Here is a 20,060-nt window from a genome sequence, read left to right as displayed (position 1 = left end):
CTTGTTTTTTCTACCAGTAAGCATTTTGAAGAACTACAAAGATGAACTTTGTGCAACTCCCATCTGTTCAAAGGGTTCCTTAAATCAGCATTTTAGAAAAAAAATATACATGTGTTAAGTGCTACTTTCCAAAGCAAATCTTCATTTGCAAATAATAATAATAAAATTTATTTTATATGAATCCTCCTTTAGTAGATCTGCATTAAATCCTGTGAAGGACATTGCTCTTTTGGTGCTGGCCTGTGTAATGTTAATCTGATCAGTTCACTGCATTAGAAGTGTTAACATCTTTGAAAATTAAGTTATACATATCATAGAAGAGCTCAGACAACATAATGTGCTTTATGAATGCAAGAACTCAAAGAAAAAAAATACCAAAGCCCTGCTAGGCAGCCGTCCTGTTCTTATAATCACTCCTGAAAGGCAGTGAACGGCGGGGAGACTTCCATTTCCTTTGACATCACTTTCAAAGATTTTATCCTTAAAGAAATTTCTTTAAATGGATGGATAGATACTAATTTAGACAGGAGAGGCTTTCTTTCTGAAGGACTTCCTGCTGCTTTCCCTGATAAGGATCAGCACCTCCGTGGAAATGTGGGTTTATCTTTGAAGTCTAAAATGGCATCAATTCTGCACCTGCCTCTCTTGAAGAGTGGCCTTGAATGGTTTCCTGATGTTTCCTGAGTGAGAGAGATGTAGCCCAGCAAACAGACCATAATGGTAGCAACTTTGGTAGTGTTTTATCTAGGTAATATTCTGAGGAATAAATAAAAAGGACTTTTGCCCAAAAAAAGTGTTATATCTCTCATATGAGAGTAAATCCTTATCCATAAAATACACTAAAGAATGACATTATTTTGAAGCAGAATAAATGTTTTAATATTTCTGTTAATTTCTTTGACATTCATGAAAACCTAATTTTTTATTTTGATTTTGTCCAAGGGATTACTAATTCTATATCACTATATTATACTTTAGAGTTACTGTTTCATAAATCTCAGAATTAATATTAGACAAAATGTATCTATTGCAACTATTACTTCAAGAAAAAAGAGGTAATTTGCTAAACACTAGGGATTATAGAGCATAAAATGTATTTGGGAGTCATATTTTTCTCAAATTTAAAGCAAGACTTGAATTGGTATTATTATTATTTTATTTTATTTTATTTTTTTAGTTCCCTCTCCCATGTGACTGGTCCCCTTCTACATATCCATCCATCATCAAATACAAAAACAAATAAATCTGTTTTATTTTGAATAACAGAAATATTCTGTCATCTTATAAAAGCTGAGAAAAGACTTGTTTCATTAAATGTTTCTCTTGTGTTGTTAGCTGATTTTGGACTCTCTAAAATTGTGGAACATCAAGTGCTCATGAAGACAGTGTGTGGAACCCCAGGGTACTGCGGTATGCTCTTTAATACTGATAATTACTTTTATTGTTATTTGAAATCGATTTTTACTTCACGATCTAATTTTCTAACTCCTAATATCTCTATTTAAAATGCTTACAGTGTGATGTGAGTCTCCATGAGGAAGGCGTGTATAAATGATACTTAGACCACCTCTTGTTCTACATGAGGGGTTCAATGATGTTGGTTTTAGGGCCCCCTTCTTAGAAAAGAAGGGAAAGAAGGAGCCCTAGGAAAAAGGGCTGGTGCTCTGCACCTGTCTCCTGGGCAGTAGCTACTCTTGAACCCACTTCGAAGCAGAAGGACAATCATCAAGAAAGAGGGCAGGGAAACAACCTTATTTGTGGTTGGAAATAGAGCCATGAGTCCTCCTGTCACTTTCCTTGTTTGCTTTTACTTGGGAGGGTGGGTGAGGAGGGAGTGTGTCATTAATTCAAAGGGCGTATAGGATAACAGTGAGATTGGGGTAGTCCCTAGTCCTCATTGATGGCACTCGCCTAGCCTTATTAAGATAAAGGCTTCAGGTGGGGTTGCCCCTCCAGAGTCCCCCAGTCTCTAGAGATGGACTGTGTGACAGTCCTCACTCCTAAGAACCACGTAACTAACTTAACAATGTTTGAATTCATGCACATCAGACTATAGAAGGTACAGTTAGATATCCACTGAAGCAAATATATGATTAAGTTCACAGAATTTTAGTGCTAGAAGAAGCTTTAAAGTTCATTTACTAACTTTCTCATTTTGAGTTCTAGAGTATGACTTCCCCAAGATTCCACATCTAGTTGTTAGTGGGTCAGAGATGAGAATCCAGGTATCCAAGGGCCTAAAAACAGATTTATACAATTCCCTCTTCAAAAAAGCCAATATAGATAAACCAATATAATTTTCCTTCATAGAAATATTTATCAGTTATTATTTACATCTTAAAATGTTTTTGTTTTGTTTTGTCTTGTTTTTAGTTTTTTAAACCTCAAAAGTATTACTCGGTCATTGCAGGAAGTAAAAATCCAACTATGTGTAATCAGTATTAATAGCCTTATGAATTCTTCCTCATCTTTCTCCATGTTTCCATATTCACATATGGAATCCACATATTCACAATAAACTTTTTATTATTTTGTTTTTACCTAGTTAATTTCCCTACTGAATCTAAAATATTATGTTCTTGTAGCTCAATTGTTCATAGACCCAGTAATTACACAGAATTAAGTATACCTGTCTTTCTATTATATCTTTACATTGTGCCAAATATTCTTGTTCTGGACCTTTAACTCTTTGGCAAGAGTAGACTACCAATTAGGAGTAAATTCAGAAAACTCCAAGTAACTGTGGCTTATGAAAGATAGAAGTTGATTTCTGTTATGTTAAAAGTCTAGTGAAAGGCAATCCTGGTGGGTTCTCCAGGTAAGGCTCTGTGGATCTCAGTGCCAGGGGTCCAGGCCTTTTCTATCTTGCTCTACCATTCTTTAGCATGCTTCCTCACAGTCCAAAATGGCTGCTTGCAATCAGTCATTACATCCACATTCTCTGTGACAGGAAGGGGGGAAGGGGGAAAAAAGGGTGTACCTTTTCTTTGTTAAATAGACTTGCTAAAGATCCACGTCACTTCCACTTCTCTCTTATTGGCCAGTACTTGGTTACAGCCTCCATACTACCAGAGTGAGTCTTTTGGCTGGACATGTTGCTGCCCCAAATGAATTCAGCGTCCTGTTACTAAGCATAAGTATTGCATTAGACCGCTCACTATCTCTAGCACAGACTTGAGTAAGATTCCCATTACCAGGGGGGGAAAAAAAAACTAGTAAAGCATACCATGTTCCCTATAGGCATCCTCTTGTTTTATATATATAATTTATAGATAGATAGATAGATAGATAGATAGATAGATAGATAGATAGAGATATATATTTATATATGTATATATTTATATGTATATTTATGTATATTTTATTTTCCTTAGAACTTTTAGCTGACAACCTGTCCATGACATCTAATGGTGCCATAGATATTTCCCCTTTATCTAATTCATGTGTCCTTGTCATCCTCCTATATTTCTTTCATGCCTCCCGATCTCCAAGGCCATAAAGATAAAAAAAGAACCCCGAATTTTGTACCATGTGCCAAATGGGATTGCCCATTTGTGAGTATTAACTGCTGACCAATCAAAAGAAGCATTGAAAGAGAATTGACAAAAGAATTATAAAACAAAGTAAGGATTTCCCAAAAGAAGAGAGCTGATGGGCAATTTAGTAATCATTAAGTACAAACACTGAGTATTCCTAGGAGGTAGGTAGGTTGGAGCATCTGAGAACTAGCAGCCCTGAAATGGGAAGATCAGGAAGAGCTTACAGTAGCCATCTCTAAGGGTCCCTTCTGTGACTAAGAGATAGCAGCATCCTTTTAATGGCTTTGATAATAGTGATAAGAGCAGCTCTTTCCTGCAGCGTGACAGAATAGCCATTCTATGAGTGAATGATTCATTCATTGATAAAATGAACATTGAATGTCTAAGAGGCTCTGAGATTCAAGAGTGAACACCATATGGTCTTGTCCTTTAAGGATTTCATGGGCTATTAAAGAAAAAATACCCATACACAATAAATCAGTTTGTGTTGGTAAGTTGTAGTTTTATCCAAGCTAAAGGCTTAGGTATTCAGAGGGGAGGGAACAATTAATCCTCCCTAATATTTGAGCTGGACTCTGAAGGTTGGATAGGAGTTCAGCAAGTGAAGAGGTAGCCACAAGGCATTCTTTGCAAGTAGGCAAAGGAAGAGAAAAATCATAGAGGAGTGGTAGCATCTGGCAGATTCAGGGACTGTTGGTTACTTTGGCACTTTGCACAACTGCAGTATAGATATAGTTGGACTTGGAAAGATACAATGGACCATATTTTTAAATAATCTATACATCAGGCTAAGGAATTCAGATTTGCTTTGGTAAATAGTAGTGATTGAGCAAAGGTTCTTAATCAGGGCAATTATATTTTAAAATCAAATCTGTATCTTACAAATATCTCGACAATGTCATTATGACAGATGGTTTTGAGGGAAACAAGAGACAAAAGAAGACAAATTAGAAAGTGATTATAAATTCTCTTTCCTGTCCCTCTGATGTCAGAAATGTACACACAGAATGCTGTCACTCCCATAAACAGCTTCTCAGAATGATGTATTCGATCTGTTCCTACATCCATTCATTTTTTTAATATAAAATGAAAATAAAAATACTATTTCAGAGTCTTGTCCTTGCCATAAACAGACCCTTCTTACAGATAATGCCATCTAATAATGGAGGCTTATTTTCCACTTACTATTCCCCCCTGCCCAAAGTACCCACACTACTCTCACTATCCCTTCCCCCACCCCACCCCCACCCCCGCCTAGAGGTTAGGGACAGGATTTTAAGGATACACCTGTGTATAGTAACACAAAAAACACTGGAAAGGCTGAGTTCGGGAAAACAAGGTCTCAGTCACACCCAGGGCACAGGAAGTGGATGGCCTAGAGAAAAGACAAGATGCAGAGTTTAAACGTTTTTGTTTTTGTTTTTGTTTTTAGTTAATATAATAGTGAATAATAATAACAAATAGTAATGAAACAATTAGACTTTATAGGCAAGGCTGAAGCCCCTTTGAGGTTCACTCAGTTCTAGCCTTTCCTCCCTGCAATACATGTAAGTGCCATCATCAGTTTGGCGTGTCCCTTCTGAGAGTACCTAGGTGGGGAGGAAACTGCCCATTTATACAATGAGTTGGAAATGAGACTGGTGGGAATCACCGTCGTCCTACAGAAACCATGACTTTACACACAGACTTTAGTTTTAACTTGAAAAGGTATCTGAGGCCCCTTCGGTTGACAGAGAGGAGACGTGTAAGCTTGTTTTCTTGCTCGTTGGAAGGGTGATTACATTCCAGGTCAGTTCTCCTCATGTACAGGGGGTCTAGTGTCTACCTTTAATGGAAGGCTTTTTCAGTTACATCTTTTGAGGGAGTGGGTGTTTATATTACACCATCTGTCATTTGTCAGGAAATACAAAAGTGAAAAGCCATCCATTCAGTCTCATTCATAGAACCTTTGCCCCAGGCTATTAATAACAGAGGGTTCTCCTATAAGTGAATTGCAAAAGAAAAATCACAGATGCTGTATGTTTAAGCAAATACTCATTATTTCCTGGGAAGTGTGCCCAGTGGAAAATAAACTCCAGGCCAGAAAATTAAAATCTGTGATCCAGATAAATGAAATCAATGACTAGTGTTCTGAAATAGCCGTGAAGAGATTCTCCACATCTTGTTATTGCGAAAAGAAATAGGTCTCAGAAAAAAAAAAAAAAATCCATTAGGTCATGGCTCCCGATAAATGGGCCACAACGTATGCAATATTACTACCAAATGTCTTGACTGGTTTAACTATTTAAGACTGGAAGTCTGCGGGTGTTCAGCCTATCAATGCCAATCACAAAAACAAGTAAAGCTGTGAGAGTAGAAAAGAAAACAATATGGTAAAGGGTTAGGTTAAAAGAGTATTTCTGTATAATACTGATTTCTAATTTACTCATAAGCTTAGTTAATTAAACTATGTATGTTCATGGTTCATATTTCTACCCGTCTATCCAAATTCAATTTGCAGGGTCTAGAAGCTCTTCAGAATTGATTTTCTCTTGGCATTTGCCAGAGTCCCAATGGAGTGATAATCCTGTGTTGTTTCTGCATTGTTATATTTTAAAGAAATAATTTATTATGTTCACTATACCAAAATTAAAGATAATTTCTCAATAGCCTAGAGTCAGACAGAAGAGATTTCTGTCTACATGAACACATACTAATATGACCAATGTAGGAAAATTTAATGTAGTAGAAGGAAATCTAATCATCTAAAATATAAGCTTTCAGAATAGTTTCATAAAAGATGTATTTTGTTCATTTCTAGAGGACTAAATAGCTAAGGTGAAATAACAAGAGTGTCAGATTATGTTGGTAATCTAACTGGCTAAGGGATAATCTCACCTGAGAGTTAATTAAATACCCACTAGGGTGACTTCCTTTTTACAGTGAACTTAAGAGAAAACAGAAGAGTACATAGTAAAATGTCAGTTGCATGGCCTATAACATGCTTGATGGGCTGATGTGTGTACACGGGGCTCCTGTGGGATTAGTGGACGATGGGCAAGAGCAGGGGATGTGAGAAGAAGCAAGCAGAGAATGCTCAGCAGGTTAGTAAGGAGTGCCTAGGTCCATCTCCCATTGCTGACCATGGCCCTTCTTTCTCCCTGAGATAGGCTGTGTCTGCAGCCACCATATGACTGTCCCAGGCACGCTTGCAATGCTTGATCCGTATGAGCACATGCCAGGTAAAGGAAAAAGTGGGGCTGGGGATAGATACACGAGAGGTGAGGAAAGGCCATAGCTTATCTTGGTCTTGACCTTGCAGATGACGGGGACTCTGCTGGTGGAATGCAGGCTGTCTTGGAAGTTTTAAATCTAGAAGAAAATGAGCCTCTCAGGGTATTTGTATTGATCTGGTACTGACCTAGACAAAGTGTATTCTGTGGAACTTTAGTTATGTACCTATTCAATTCTTTTTCATTTAATAAATTATTTACTGAGCTCCTACTATGCACCAGGCACTATTCTAGGTGTTAGGGGTATAACAATCAATCAAACAAACAAACAAGATCTCTTCTTTAAGGGTGGTTCATTTTAGTGAGAGAAGGCAAATAATAAACAGAATGATTGTGTCAATATATAGAAAGGTGATCATTCCTATAGAGTTGGGAAAGAGGATAGAAAGTGTTGGGACACGCTGACCAGGGAAGGCTTCACTCATGAGGGAGCAGAAGAGCAAAGATTTGGAAGAGGCAGGGAGAGAGCAAGCCATGCAGATTCTATGGAAAGAACATTCCAGGTGGAGGGGACAGAGCACACCAACCCTGAGGCAGGAACACAGCTGGGTGTCTATAGGTTGAAGAAGGACACAGTTGAGTGAAGTGCAATGATAAGGGGAGAAATAATAGGTAGGAGGGGGACCAAAGAGCTCCAGTTGGCAGGATAGAGTTCACATTTACTGAGATAGGGAGGACTTGAGGAGCAACGGGGTTGGAGCTCGTTGATTTTGAGATGCCTGTTAGATATCCAGGTGGAGATGACATGTGGGCAGAAGGGTATATATGTTTGAGGTTCAGGAGCAGGGTCATGCCTGTTGATATAAATGGGGGCTCTGTCACCATATAGATGCTATGGAAAGTCATGAGACTCCAGGGAAGAAGAAGAAACAACCCAGACTGATCCTGGGGCAACATCACCAGTAGAGGCCAGAGAGAAGAAACCATGTTTATTATTCATAGAACATCAGATAGTGGAGGAAGCATCACTGGACAGAATTAGGAATTACGAATGGGTGCTGCAAGGCACAGATATGGGGCACAATATACACAACAGTGTTCTAGCATCTAAAGCTATCAGCAGAAGGAGGGGCTGCCTCCCTGGCTCGGGAAATGGTCCCAGAGGCTGACTACTGACCCGTGTCTCAGGATTCAGGGGAGCAAGGGGAGAGGAGACAGAGTGTTGCTCATTTCTGCATCACCCAGCAGATACATAGTATTTGACATTCATAATATTACCTCACGGTCTGTCTATATATATTTTATATGTGTAAACTATGTTGAGGATTATGGCAAGCGCTTCATTTAATCCAAGTTAACCAAATATATTCTGACCTGAGACGGCTTATAAAATTGAGTCTGAAGAGATTGTCCTTCCTCCTACTTTTCATGTTCTCTTTGGCTTAGAAACAGCCTTTTAATGTGCTGGTCATCCTTAACTTCTGCGTCCCCATACCATAAATCATTCTCTGTCCTTCCCTCTTTGTAACTGTAAGTGACTACCTAAGGAACAGAGCCAGCTGTGCCAGAGAACTCACTGTGCTAAGGACTCAGCTCTATTATTACCCATGTGAGGGCGGAATGCAGGGGAGAAGCGGTCATAGGAAGGGTGACTGATGGCAAGTGGGAAGGAGACTTGCTTAAAATGTATTCTTTGGGCCCTGAACACCCACAAAGTGTTCCATTTAGAATGTTGTCACAGACAGGATATGCACAGAATAAAAATATTTTGAGAGAATTATTAGTGATAATTACAGTAAGATTTATAGCTCCATTAGAGAGAAACATGGTATTTGCCATACTTAACAGAGTTCGAAGTCCGTGTCCATCACTTTATATCTGTATCTCCATATCCAAAAGAGACTCTTGCATGATGTTAATATTAGGACGAGTTCAGTTTATTTATTGATACTCCACCTCCTTGTAGAGGCAGCTTTTCAAGAATGAATACCTCTTTGCTGTCCCTGGGCCTGCATCCATCACAGCTTTGAAGTGAGCAGGAGACTCAGTCTGATTAAGATTCGGAACAAATAGTGATTGCTCTAAGATGGGAGGGCTCTATGGGATCATAGAAAAGTGAATTGCATAGACATAAAACTTTCCCAGGGTAATAAAAATAGGTTGTGTTTATTTTTTCCTCTTCTGAAAGTACTTAGGTGTTCTCAAATACTTGATTTTCTCTTCAGGGTATTATTAAAAAAATAAAAAGTAAGATGGGGAAAATAAACAGGCTATCTTTCTTCACCCATTTATAAGATTTATACAAAGAGAAGTATCATGCAATTCGTGTGGCAAGGAAGACTTATTTAAACAGCTTTAATGAAAAAATACTAAGTGAGAGATGGATTGACTGATGTTTGTAGCGTAAAAGATCAAGAGCCCAGGAAAATGGAAAAGATGAGTTAGGTCATGAAGTGTATCCCTTGAGTTTTAAAATATCCTTCAAACTTCTTTCTTGCTCTACACTACAAGTCATAGATACCCAAAGTGACGGAGGCCCCACATGCCTCCTCAGCCCTTCTCAACCTCTCACACCATGGCATGTATGGAATCAGTAGTATTCTTTAAATTTTTTTTTTTTTTCAACGTTTATTTATTTTTGGGACAGAGAGAGACAGAGCATGAACGGGGGAGGGGCAGAGAGAGAGGGAGACACAGAATCGGAAACAGGCTCCAGGCTCTGAGCCATCAGCCCAGAGCCTGACGCGGGGCTCGAACTCACGGACCGCGAGATCGTGACCTGGCTGAAGTCGGACGCTTAACCGACTGCGCCACCCAGGCGCCCCAGGAATCAGTAGTATTCTGAGAGTCACTGTAGTAAACTGGTAAGGCTGCTCCTAGCCAGAGGCAACTCCTTCTGGAAACATGTCAACTGTATCCCAGTCTGATTCACCCCTTTGTTACAACACTAAGCAAATGGCGCCGGGACATGACCTGTCTTCTCTGTTGTCAAAGCAAAAATTGCACTTGACAGGGCTTAAATGTTGTGCCCCGTTCTCACCAAATATCTGTGACACCCTGACAAAGGACCACACGTGGTACAGGTGCTGAGGAAGGCACAGAGTAGGGTCTGCCCAGCTGCCTGTAGGAAGCTGCCTGGAGTGCATTCTCCTCTGGGTTCCTCACCATGTTAAGAGCAACAAGGGGAGAGAATTTCCAAACACTGCTCTTCTCCTTCTGGTAGATAAATCCCTCTTTCTCCTCCTTCCACAGTGCTCACTCCTCAGAGGCAAAGTGTAGAGAGACTTCTAGATGCTGAAGACTTGTGCTCTAAAGAAAACTCAATTCAAGACAAGACTGTACAGTGAAAAGCTCCACAGTGGCTCTCCGTCAGCTGTAGGAGGGGGTGGAATTCTGCAAAGTCAGATTCAGGCTTTAAGATGAAAATAGATTTGTTCCTTTATGTTTTGAATCACTAAAACAAAAGCATAGGAGAGAATTTAAGAACAAATAAAGAAACAAACAAACAGAAGCCCTCATGTACTGGAATCTGTAGTCTGGCCTCTGCCTCACAGGGGCTCATCTCACAGGGACTTCACTGTGCCCGGGGGTGTGCTCCACCCACATTGGCTTGCTCAGCTCCTTGGGCACCCTCGCTCCTGCCCGCTCCTGCCCGCCACAAAATCTCTGCATGTGTGGCTGCTCCACCGAACCCGCTTCACTCTCTTTCCTCAACCACTGCCCTCTCCCCCTTTGCCTGGTTAACTTCTCCAGTCTTTCACATCTCACTTTAAACTTTGCTTTCTCTACCCACCTTCCTTGATCTTTCTCACCAGGTCAGCCCTCTATTGGAGACACCCTCCATCCAAGTACTTACAGTTACCACTTTGTATTTCTTCATGTGGCTTTCTCGATCAATGCCTACCTCCCCCACCAAACTGTAAGCTCCATGGTGGCAGAGACGTGTTCTCTGGAACTCCCCATTGCTCCCCCAACACCATCTAACATAGTGCCCATCATACAGCAGGTACTTAATAAATAGTTCATGGTTTGTTTAATGAGTGAATGAATGAACATGTGGATTTCACTCATCTTAGTCTCCCTGGGATTTGTCTTTCTCAAAGAGTTAACAGTAGTTTGAAAAAAGTCTTCTGCTAAAGAATGCCAATGTGTGGTCTTAACTCAATAGGTAGGAAGGAATTGACAAAATGAAGGTGCAATCCATGGCCAAAATCATCCCTCTACTTTTCTCCTAAAGCTTTAGAAAAAGAGGGGAAACTTAGCCTCAGTGGCCCCTGTCAGGGTGTCATAGGGCATACCTCATACTTTTTATGTGGGACCATTTCGAGAACTAGTAACAGTGAGTTTATTTAATAAACTGAAATTCATCCCAGTCTGTAGATGGACCCTCAGTCTCTAGAAGTTTTAATGGTACCATGATCTTATCGAAAAAGCAACACTCTGAGGTCTAAGTGGTATGTTGGTAAATAAATATCATAAAGTTTGAATTTTTAATATAATTTTGATATTCAGTTAAAATTGCATGTTAAAAAAGTGAAGGCTGGTATCTTGGCAATTCTAAGACCATTTGCCACAATTATTCTGCGTTGGAGATTGGAGTATGAGCTCTGTAGCATTTAGTGTTAATGAGCAATAACACGAATGATAAGCTTACGAAGTGGCACAAAACGTGGATCCACTTAGAAGACATCCAGAGAAATCAATAAAGGATTATTGACTTTTTTAGAAAAGAGGATTCCAAATTATTTTAAACACATTTTTAAAAACTGGATCACACCTTGAAATGATTTTCTCCCTTACTGTATTTTTTTTACTTATTTGTTTGTTTGGGCAGTGAGGTGAAAAGATATGTAGGACACCTGGAAGTGCTTATAGCATTAAAAGGTGGGCTAGCTGATGTCTTTTCCTGAACCAAGTTGGAAGTAGTCAAGTATTTCCCTCCTTAATAAAATCACAAAATTGTAGAATCCACCGCAAGGACATTTGATACCTAGGAGACCTGTAGCTCTGGTATGCTGGAGCTTGAAATGTATTCTGGAAAGCTTCTGGCTCTTGGAAAGGGTTCAGACAGATTACAAGAGTATATTCTGCGGGTCCTGAAGTCAAGGTTATGATAACGAGCAACTGTGAAAATATTTAAAGGTTTCTGTGAATGGGATCTGATTGGATCTAGATGCTTAGGGTTTGTTTCACCTAAGTTTTGTATTCTGATTAGTAAATATTTTAAATTCTTCTTAAGAGAAATTTATTATGGAGGGCAAAAACATTCTATATTGCTTTTGTCTCAGTTAACCTCACCATGGAAAGTTTAGTGTTTCACACCAGGGGATTGCCCACATTGCAGCCTACCGCCTTACAAGGAACTAAGTTGCCTCTGGAGGGCAAGGTTGCACCCTGTGCTGTGAGGGGAGGTCAGATATTACCAGGTCAGGTAAGAAAACCAGATGCCCTAAAAAGTGGATTCAGAAAGAGTTTTGTTCCATGGTATTCGCTTACTTTGGGCCCTTACCTGGGAGCTATCAAGAATGGCCAGAAAAAGCACCTGACCTCTGCGACAGGGTGCTCACCTCCGGACAGCACCGAGGGGAGGCTTGAGAGCCCTGGAGCCAACAGGATAGGTTATGCCCGGGGCCAGCGTACACAGTTGATGCTCCGGCGGAGGAACAGGAATTCAGTAGAGTGCCTGTCCTCTCTTCTTGCTTAAATTGGCAGTAACAACCCCTCTACTAATATCACAGTGGCTAGTAGCTTCAAACTCAAGAGTACTTGGAAATTAGCTAATCCAATTCACTTAGGTTTTAGAGGTAAAAACGAGTCCCAGAAAATGTAAAGGACTCTCCCCAACAGATTTCTGTATGTCCAAATGTCAGTGTGGGACTTGACAGCACTCCACTGATGGGAAGACCTGAGTGGGGAAGGGCTAATTGTACTAAATGTGTGTGCATTCAGCTCCCTGACTAGAACAGCTCCCAGTGACACAGACAGCACAGCGGCCCTCCTGGAAGAGGCAGCCTAACCAGAGTTTCCTCTGAACCCTGATGAGCAAGGCATTTGCAAGTGGGCACTCAGTGTTGAGGCCCAAAGGAACCATATGTGGGGTACAGATTGCCCTGGAAAACGAAAGCTAACCTGAAGGAGTGAATGGTGTTGGCAACGAGCGTGCATTTTTCTTAATTATGTTAATTAAATTCTAAGAGGAAAATTTTCTAGGAATAATACGCCTATAGATGAGAAAAACTTCCTGGCCCCAGACACCATTCTTTAAAGGGTGCATCTTGCTGAATTGCTGCTTGGAGTGTTACATTGCACACTCTCGTTTCACCGTATGGGCTCTTCATCTCTTGTATTTTATGTAATACAGTTTGTGCAGAGAAGAGAATATCCTGATTGCAAAAGGATGGGGGAGGAGGGGTAGTATGGGAAGACATCAGTGGAAAATCCACTGTGTTCCTTCCTCTAAGTCAAATTCAGAGTTCCAGGAGGATAGCAGTCTTCCAGGGCTCACTTTAATGACCTAGTCTGAGTGTGACATTTTCAGCCTGCAGACCGGGGATCCAGCTCCCTTGCTCTCCTGCCCCCTGCTGGAAGGAGGAGGGTGGTGCCCCCATTCCCAAAGCCTCCCTCAAGGAGCTCTCAACATTGATTGGTCAGCTCCTCCCTCAGAGACCCCACTGACATCTACAGCACTTTTGTTCAAAATGGGAACACTGAGGCTATAGGCCACTCTGGGGCTAGAGGCCCGAGCCTTATTTCTGCATGGATTGTAAAACTCTCACTTCTCCCTTTCTTCCTTTGTTAGGCAAACAAATAACACCTCCAATTCTTGGTGCAAACAGTTGGACGCAGTTAACTCTCCATTTTCACAGCTCTAAGACAATAAAAACAGAAAAGATCTCCTCATTCTATACTACAGGGCCGTTTGATGGCTGAGAAGACCTTCCATTTTCACCATGGTGGGCAGGGCTAATAGGAGCAAGCTCATTGTGCACGGAGAAGATCCCTTTCTCAGTTCATAATCCCAAACTGGGGACAGCTGCTCTCTGGGAACCTACATGTAGTTGTCAGTACTAAGACATGTGCCGGGCCCCTTCTAACACCTGTTCCAACCTTCCAGCATAGAGACTTCCCAGTCCTTTCCACTGTCTGCCCAGGTCCCTGCGCTGGTCCCTGCCCTGCATGCTGTCAAATACAGGTTTGCATGGATGCCCCATGCTCCCAAGAAGGTCTAGATCTCAAGGTAGCATAACTTGCATTTTACCCCTTATTATGCTAAATTTGTGTTCCTTTTCTGCGTACAAAGCTCCCTCTGAAGTAAGGGATCTTTTATAGCAGAGATGCAGTTCTGTCTGATTCGAATGAATGTTCTGATGTAGAATATTAAAGTTAATACCTTTATTTTTATGCACCCCAAACACAGAAAGACTTTGATTTCTCCCATTAAAGTAGACATGAGGGTTTGTAGTCTCACACTTTGGTTTGGGGAGACAAAATTGGTTACAAAACTGTTCTGAACTTTGTGTTAATTAATTTCTTACCTGTTGCTTGTTATTGAGATGTAAATGTTAAATTTAAACTCCAATTTAACACAATATTCATTCTTTCTGCAGCACCTGAAATCCTTAGAGGCTGTGCCTATGGACCTGAGGTGGACATGTGGTCTGTCGGAATAATCACCTACATCTTGTAAGTGAAGAAAAGCAACCTCTATGTGTTCTATTTGCCTTTGCTGTAATATTTTCTAGGTACTGATAGTCCTCATAAAAATCAAGACTACTTTTTGACTTTTGTAATTTTCTATGACATACTAAATGTAGCCAGTGATAGAATTTTCTGAAAATAAGCATTACTTTTTATTCTATAATTTCCTTAGAACCAGCACTTCTGTCCAGGACTTCTCTCTTTCTCTCTTTTTTTGTAATGTTTATTTATTTATTTTGAGAGGGGGGGGGGGGGAGCATGAGCAGGGGAGGGGCAGAGAGAGAGGGAGAGAGGGAAAATCACAAGCAGGCTCTGCACTGTCAGCACAGAGCCCAACACTGGACTCAATTTCATGAACTGTGAACGGAAATCAAGAGTCAGATGCTTAACTGACTGAGCCACCAGGCGCCCCACTGTCCAGGACTTTTCTCAGTCCCATTTTGCAGTGCAGTGTGTAGCAGATTTGGAGAACAATTCATTATTTGATGATAGTAATGAATATGAAACTCAAGTCCATCTATTAAAAACATGCTGTTATTTTACTTATTTGCATCTCATCAAAATACAGTATTAGTATTTATTAGTTATTTAGTATTTAGTTATTAGTATTGCTTTTTAAAAAGCAAGTGGCTATTTAATTTCATAAACAATTCCAGACTGGTACATTTCTTGTCAGCAATGTTTTTAATGCAATTTGCCTATCAATTTTGTTTTCTATTTGTGTTAGGTCCCCAAGGACCTTGAGTTTAATACCCTAAACTCAGAGAAACCTTTTCTCTGGTAGAAAAAAGTTGGGCTAATCTCTTGCTCTCTGGTATCCCCAACTCCATTCCTGAGCTCCTGGCTATGAATAAACAAAAGGTTTCAGGAAATTTGCCAAAGACATGATGGAATTGCAGAGGAATATGAGGGAGGTAAGCAAGGACAGAGGAGTGTCTGGGAAGACTGCTGAAGAGAGGCTACAGAAGAAAGGTGTCAGTGAGTTCTGGAGTTTAACTTAAGACAAGCAGATTTGGTTGCCGTTTAGAGGACACTGCACAGTTACTTGTTGGAACCTATATACCATTCAAATCTGTAGAGATTTTGGAAGGTATGAAAGAGAGGATATTAATCGGCTCAGGCTGCCATGACAAAATACTGCAAACTGGGTGGTTTAAACAACAGAATTTTATTTCTCACAGTTTCAGAGGCTGGAAGTCTGAGATCAGAGTGCCAGGAGGTCCAGTCCTGGTGAGAGCTCTCTTCCTGACTTGCAGACACCTGTCCTCTAACTCTTTCCTCACATGGCAGAGAAAGAATGTAAGCTCTTTGGTATCTCTTCTTCTAAGGACGCAAATCACATCATGAAGTTAGCCCACCCTCATGACCACATCAAACCCTAATTACCTCCCAAAGACTCTATCTCCAAATACCATTGCACTGGGGGATTAGGACTTCAACATATGAATTTTAGGGAGACACATTTCAGTCCATAGCAGAAAGAGGTTTGGGTGTTGTTGTTGTTATTGTTGTTTTTGAATTTAATAGTGATCTTAGAAAGTGTAGTATCTGGGTAATAAGGACTAGGAAGAGGGTAACTAGGGTACCCCCAAACAAATTAGTAAACTCTGTGTTCACCTGGATATATTCAGTAGTCAGTAGCCAAAACAAAAAAGTTTAATAAGCAACCCATTAAATAGCTGTCTGCTACTGTGTAACGTCAAAAGATAGTTTCAGTGTTGAATTCTTTGTGTATCCAGAATATAGTAAAGGCTTGAAAAGCATTTGGAGAGGTAGAGAAACATAGTTTTTTTCTTATGAAAGTGCAAAACTGTTAGGTAATTTTTTTGCCATACTAAGTGCTTAATTCACTAAAACGAATTCCCGAGGCCACATCATGGAACTCCTTCAGCTTACATTTGAGGTCACTTTTATACTCAGGAGACAGTGTTGGCTCCTGAATTAGGCAGGTGACATATCACAGTGACGTGAAATAAAAAACTGAACTGCACAAATAATGAATCAGATTTGCCCCTAAAGTATCAGTGTGCCCACCCAATTGCAATTTCATGCTGAAATGTGATGGGGGGGGGGGGGTGTAAGCATTAAGGTTGTACAGGAACTCAGAGAGATGAAGGTAGGAAACTACATCACATTCACCCTGAGAACCTGAAATCTGGAACGAGTAAAACCCCATAATGTGGTCACTGAGCAGGGAAAACGAAGAGGGAAGAATGTGATTGTTGGAGAAACATCATAGCCCTGAAAATAATTTTAAGAGTCTGTCAAAGCCCCTTCCCCTGGTTCACTTAAGGTCATTAATTAGTAGGTGTTGCTTCAAAGTATGCAGTAGTAGCCTGTGACCACCGCCACAGCCCTCCCACCAGGACAAGTTCTCCAAGACTGTGCCATTGGACCTGTGTATCTCCTTTACTATAATTAAAAGTTCCACTGAGCTATTTTGTGCTGTGACCTTGCTATTTTCTAAGGATGACAGTAGACTAGAAATGAAGGCCTTTTTGTTATTTCTCACAGAAACTCTGGTCCCTCTACCTTTTACACCTAAATCCTTTGTGCCTTCAGACAAAAGCAACTACTACAATGCTTAGGTCAGAATCAGACTCAGATAAGGCCGGAGATTTGAACTCTGTCCTGCAGCTGTCCCACACTACAGTTCTTCCCAGCAGCCTGGAGCTCCCCTGTATCAGACATTCACATGGTTGGCCTAACCCTAATGTCCTCTGCAACTTTCATTGTCAGGATTCTCAAATATTTCCATTTCTGAAGGCTTTTTGTAGTGTGTGTGTGTGTGTTGTTCTGTGTCATAGTTCTTCCATTTTTGGCATTTTAGGCTGACATGACATAAACTTTTTACTTCTGTCATCAGTGCACAGATTTACAGATATGTTTGAGAAGTAAGAAAGGCATTTGAGTACTGTACCTTCTGAACTGTAATTTTTCTTTCTAGACTCCCAGAAGGGGAAACAGAAGAGTTTCCTAAACCAAGCCTGGAACGTTGGCTAATTTCTCCATGACTAACTAACAGTAGGCTATATTTTTCTAGTGTTGTGTCTGGCACTGGAGGGCCAGGCAAGGCTGAGCTGCCCCCTTGTGTGGACGTAGGCTCCCTTCTCTCCTTATGGGGGAGCAGGACTCTCAGTGCAGATGGCTGGCTGCGGTGGGAGAGGACACACTGGTCTGAGCCTCAGCACTCCCAGGCCTTTCTTGTCCTGGCTGGCTCCAGAATATTCAAAAGAGACAAAGACTCCCAATAGAACAGTCCCTGAGCAAAGGACATGACAAAATGCTTTTCCCTAGAAACCCACTGCATTAGAAAGCACTCAAACATTTCATGCTCTACACCCTCCTGACCAGATTGAAAGAAGAATTTAAGAAAATGTTTTTTAACATGTTCATCCTTTCTCCTCCATTTTTTGTCCAGTGCAACTCATATCCTGGTAGGGAGTTGTTTTTATAGTTTCCTCTTGATCCCTAGTGATTTCAGAACCTGTACCCATCTGTAAAGAGTGGAGGCTTTTTTTTTTTTAATTTTTTAAATATTTTTATTTTTGAGAGAGAGAGAAAGACCGAGTGTGAGCAGGGAAGGGGCATAGAGAGAGGGAGACACAGAACCCAAAGCAGGCCCCAGGCTCTGAGCTGACAGCAGAAAACCAGATGCGGGGCTCAAACTTGTGAACCACGAGATCATGACCTGAGCCGAAGTCACATGCTTAACCAACTGAGCCACCCAGCTGCCCCTACAGTGGAGGCTTTTGGTGGTCCCTTTTCAGCAACTCACTTTTCCTCTCTCTCTTTAGGATGTTGAAGATGATTTTCTATTTCTTTCCCCCCACTTTTCCCATTCACTTGTATGCTGACCCCCTAGTGGAAAGTGAAGGTGAATGTAGATCTTCCAGAGGTACAGAAGTGAGGGTCACACACAGGGCTAAGGGAGCACCAGCCCATTCATCTCTGTTGGCCCCATGTGTTCACTCTGTCAGGTTTTAAAGGGTCATTTCCTGACAACAGTCTTAGCTCCTGTCTTTGTTCATCCTGACATCCAAACTGGTGTGGGATGGAAATCTAGTACTTTACTCATTTCTATGGTGGAATTCAACGAATAGAGCTGAGGAAAAATGACTGAAAAATGTTTTCTGTCTACCTCTTAATCTGTTTATTCTCAAAATCCTAATTCTTCCACTTTGTAATAAATTGGAACTTCTAATCAGTCCATCTTCTCAATTCCTGCTGAAAAGAAATCCTCAGAAAATCATTAGCATAGTGCCTGTAATAGTGTTAACAATTATTGTTATTGTTTTGTGTCAGAGTCATTGATGTTATTATAAACTCTTTGTAGAAATTCTGAATCGGCTTTGTACCTATTCTTACTTCCAGAGAGCATGATGTGTATTTACACAGCAAAAGTGAATTATAACGAGGCAGTTCCACACTCCTGAGTAGACTGGTGTTCGTAATGGGAAGCTGTGAAAAGGACAATTCTGAATTACCACAAAAATTTGATGAAATGTATTTAGGCATTTAAAGACATTTTATTCCCTATCTTTTGTCCTTCTAGACTTTGTGGATTTGAACCATTCTATGATGAAAGAGGTGATCAGTTCATGTTCAGGAGAATTCTGAATTGTGAATACTACTTTATCTCCCCCTGGTGGGATGAAGTATCTCTAAATGCCAAGGACTTGGTAAGTGTGATCAAAACAAAACGAAGAACAATCCTCGTATTCATTTTTAATTAGTTAATGGGCAGTGTCATTTTTTAAAATTTGCCCCTCTTAATATCTTATTTCTTTATAATTGTATTTTTTATAAAACATATAAAAGGCACGCTAATGCATTTTCCTTGTAGATAATGAAAAACAGATATGCCTGACTCATCACCAGCTGAATTATCACAAACTAAAAGTCACTACAGTATTAATTAGTGAGTTTTTACCATCTAGTCAAGGTAAAACCTTGCCTGTGAAGCCAGCTGTTCTGGGTGAATTCAAATATAATTTACACAGAATAATTCCATTTTAACCTGGCTTGCCTAGATTACCTAGATTTGATTATATTTCAAATAAGCATTGCATCTTGAGAGGTTCAAACTTATTAAAATATCCCAGTAGTAACACAAGTCCCATCATGCATCACTGGCATCATACACAAGTTACACTCTACTGATAATTCATTTTGTTTGTTTTTTTGTTTGTTTTACTTGGGATCTCACTTAAGCTCATATTAAAGTTTGTGTGTATATCGTCACCGGAGATGGCCCACCTATTCTAAAATGAGGGGGATACTAGCATGGGATGAAAGCAGTAACCATCAATGGCTAGAGAAAAACCACCCAGAAATAACTAAAAGCTAACTTTTAAACCACAGAAGGCTAGCTCTCCAAGGGATCTTAGGAGTCATTGAATGTTTCCCTCCTTTTAAAGATGAGGGTGCTAAAGCCCAGAGAGGTGAACTGACTGTCCAAGGTCACACAGCTCCCCAGCAGAACAAATGATCCAGGTTTCCAGCCAATGCTCTTTTCCCTCCAAACTTTTTCTCCTTCCCATCCATGTTCTTTCATGGAACAAACCCCCTCTAGACCATGACTTTTCAGTGCAGTCATGCAGAGAGACAG

General features: G+C 40.5%; 1 protein-coding gene across 2 annotated transcripts in view; it reads left to right on the top strand.

Moving 5' to 3' along the window:
• The window catches only part of CAMK4 (calcium/calmodulin dependent protein kinase IV), a 222,421-nt gene that overhangs the window by 189,580 nt on the left and 12,781 nt on the right, over positions 1–20,060 (top strand). For both annotated transcript variants that reach the window (XM_086684346.1, XM_025924388.2), the window contains 3 exons: positions 1,336–1,410; positions 14,359–14,434; positions 19,005–19,131. In XM_086684346.1, coding sequence (XP_086540472.1) covers positions 1,336–1,410; positions 14,359–14,434; positions 19,005–19,131 — 278 coding nt within the window. The remainder of the gene's footprint in view (positions 1–1,335; positions 1,411–14,358; positions 14,435–19,004; positions 19,132–20,060) is intronic.

This window comes from Puma concolor, chromosome A1 (assembly GCF_028749965.1).
Source record: "Puma concolor isolate L17-30 chromosome A1, mPumCon1.1.hap2, whole genome shotgun sequence".
NCBI classification, from domain to species: Eukaryota; Metazoa; Chordata; class Mammalia; order Carnivora; family Felidae; genus Puma; species Puma concolor.
The sequence above is the reverse complement of the archived record's forward strand: the minus strand, read 5'-3'. Positions and strand labels throughout refer to the sequence as shown.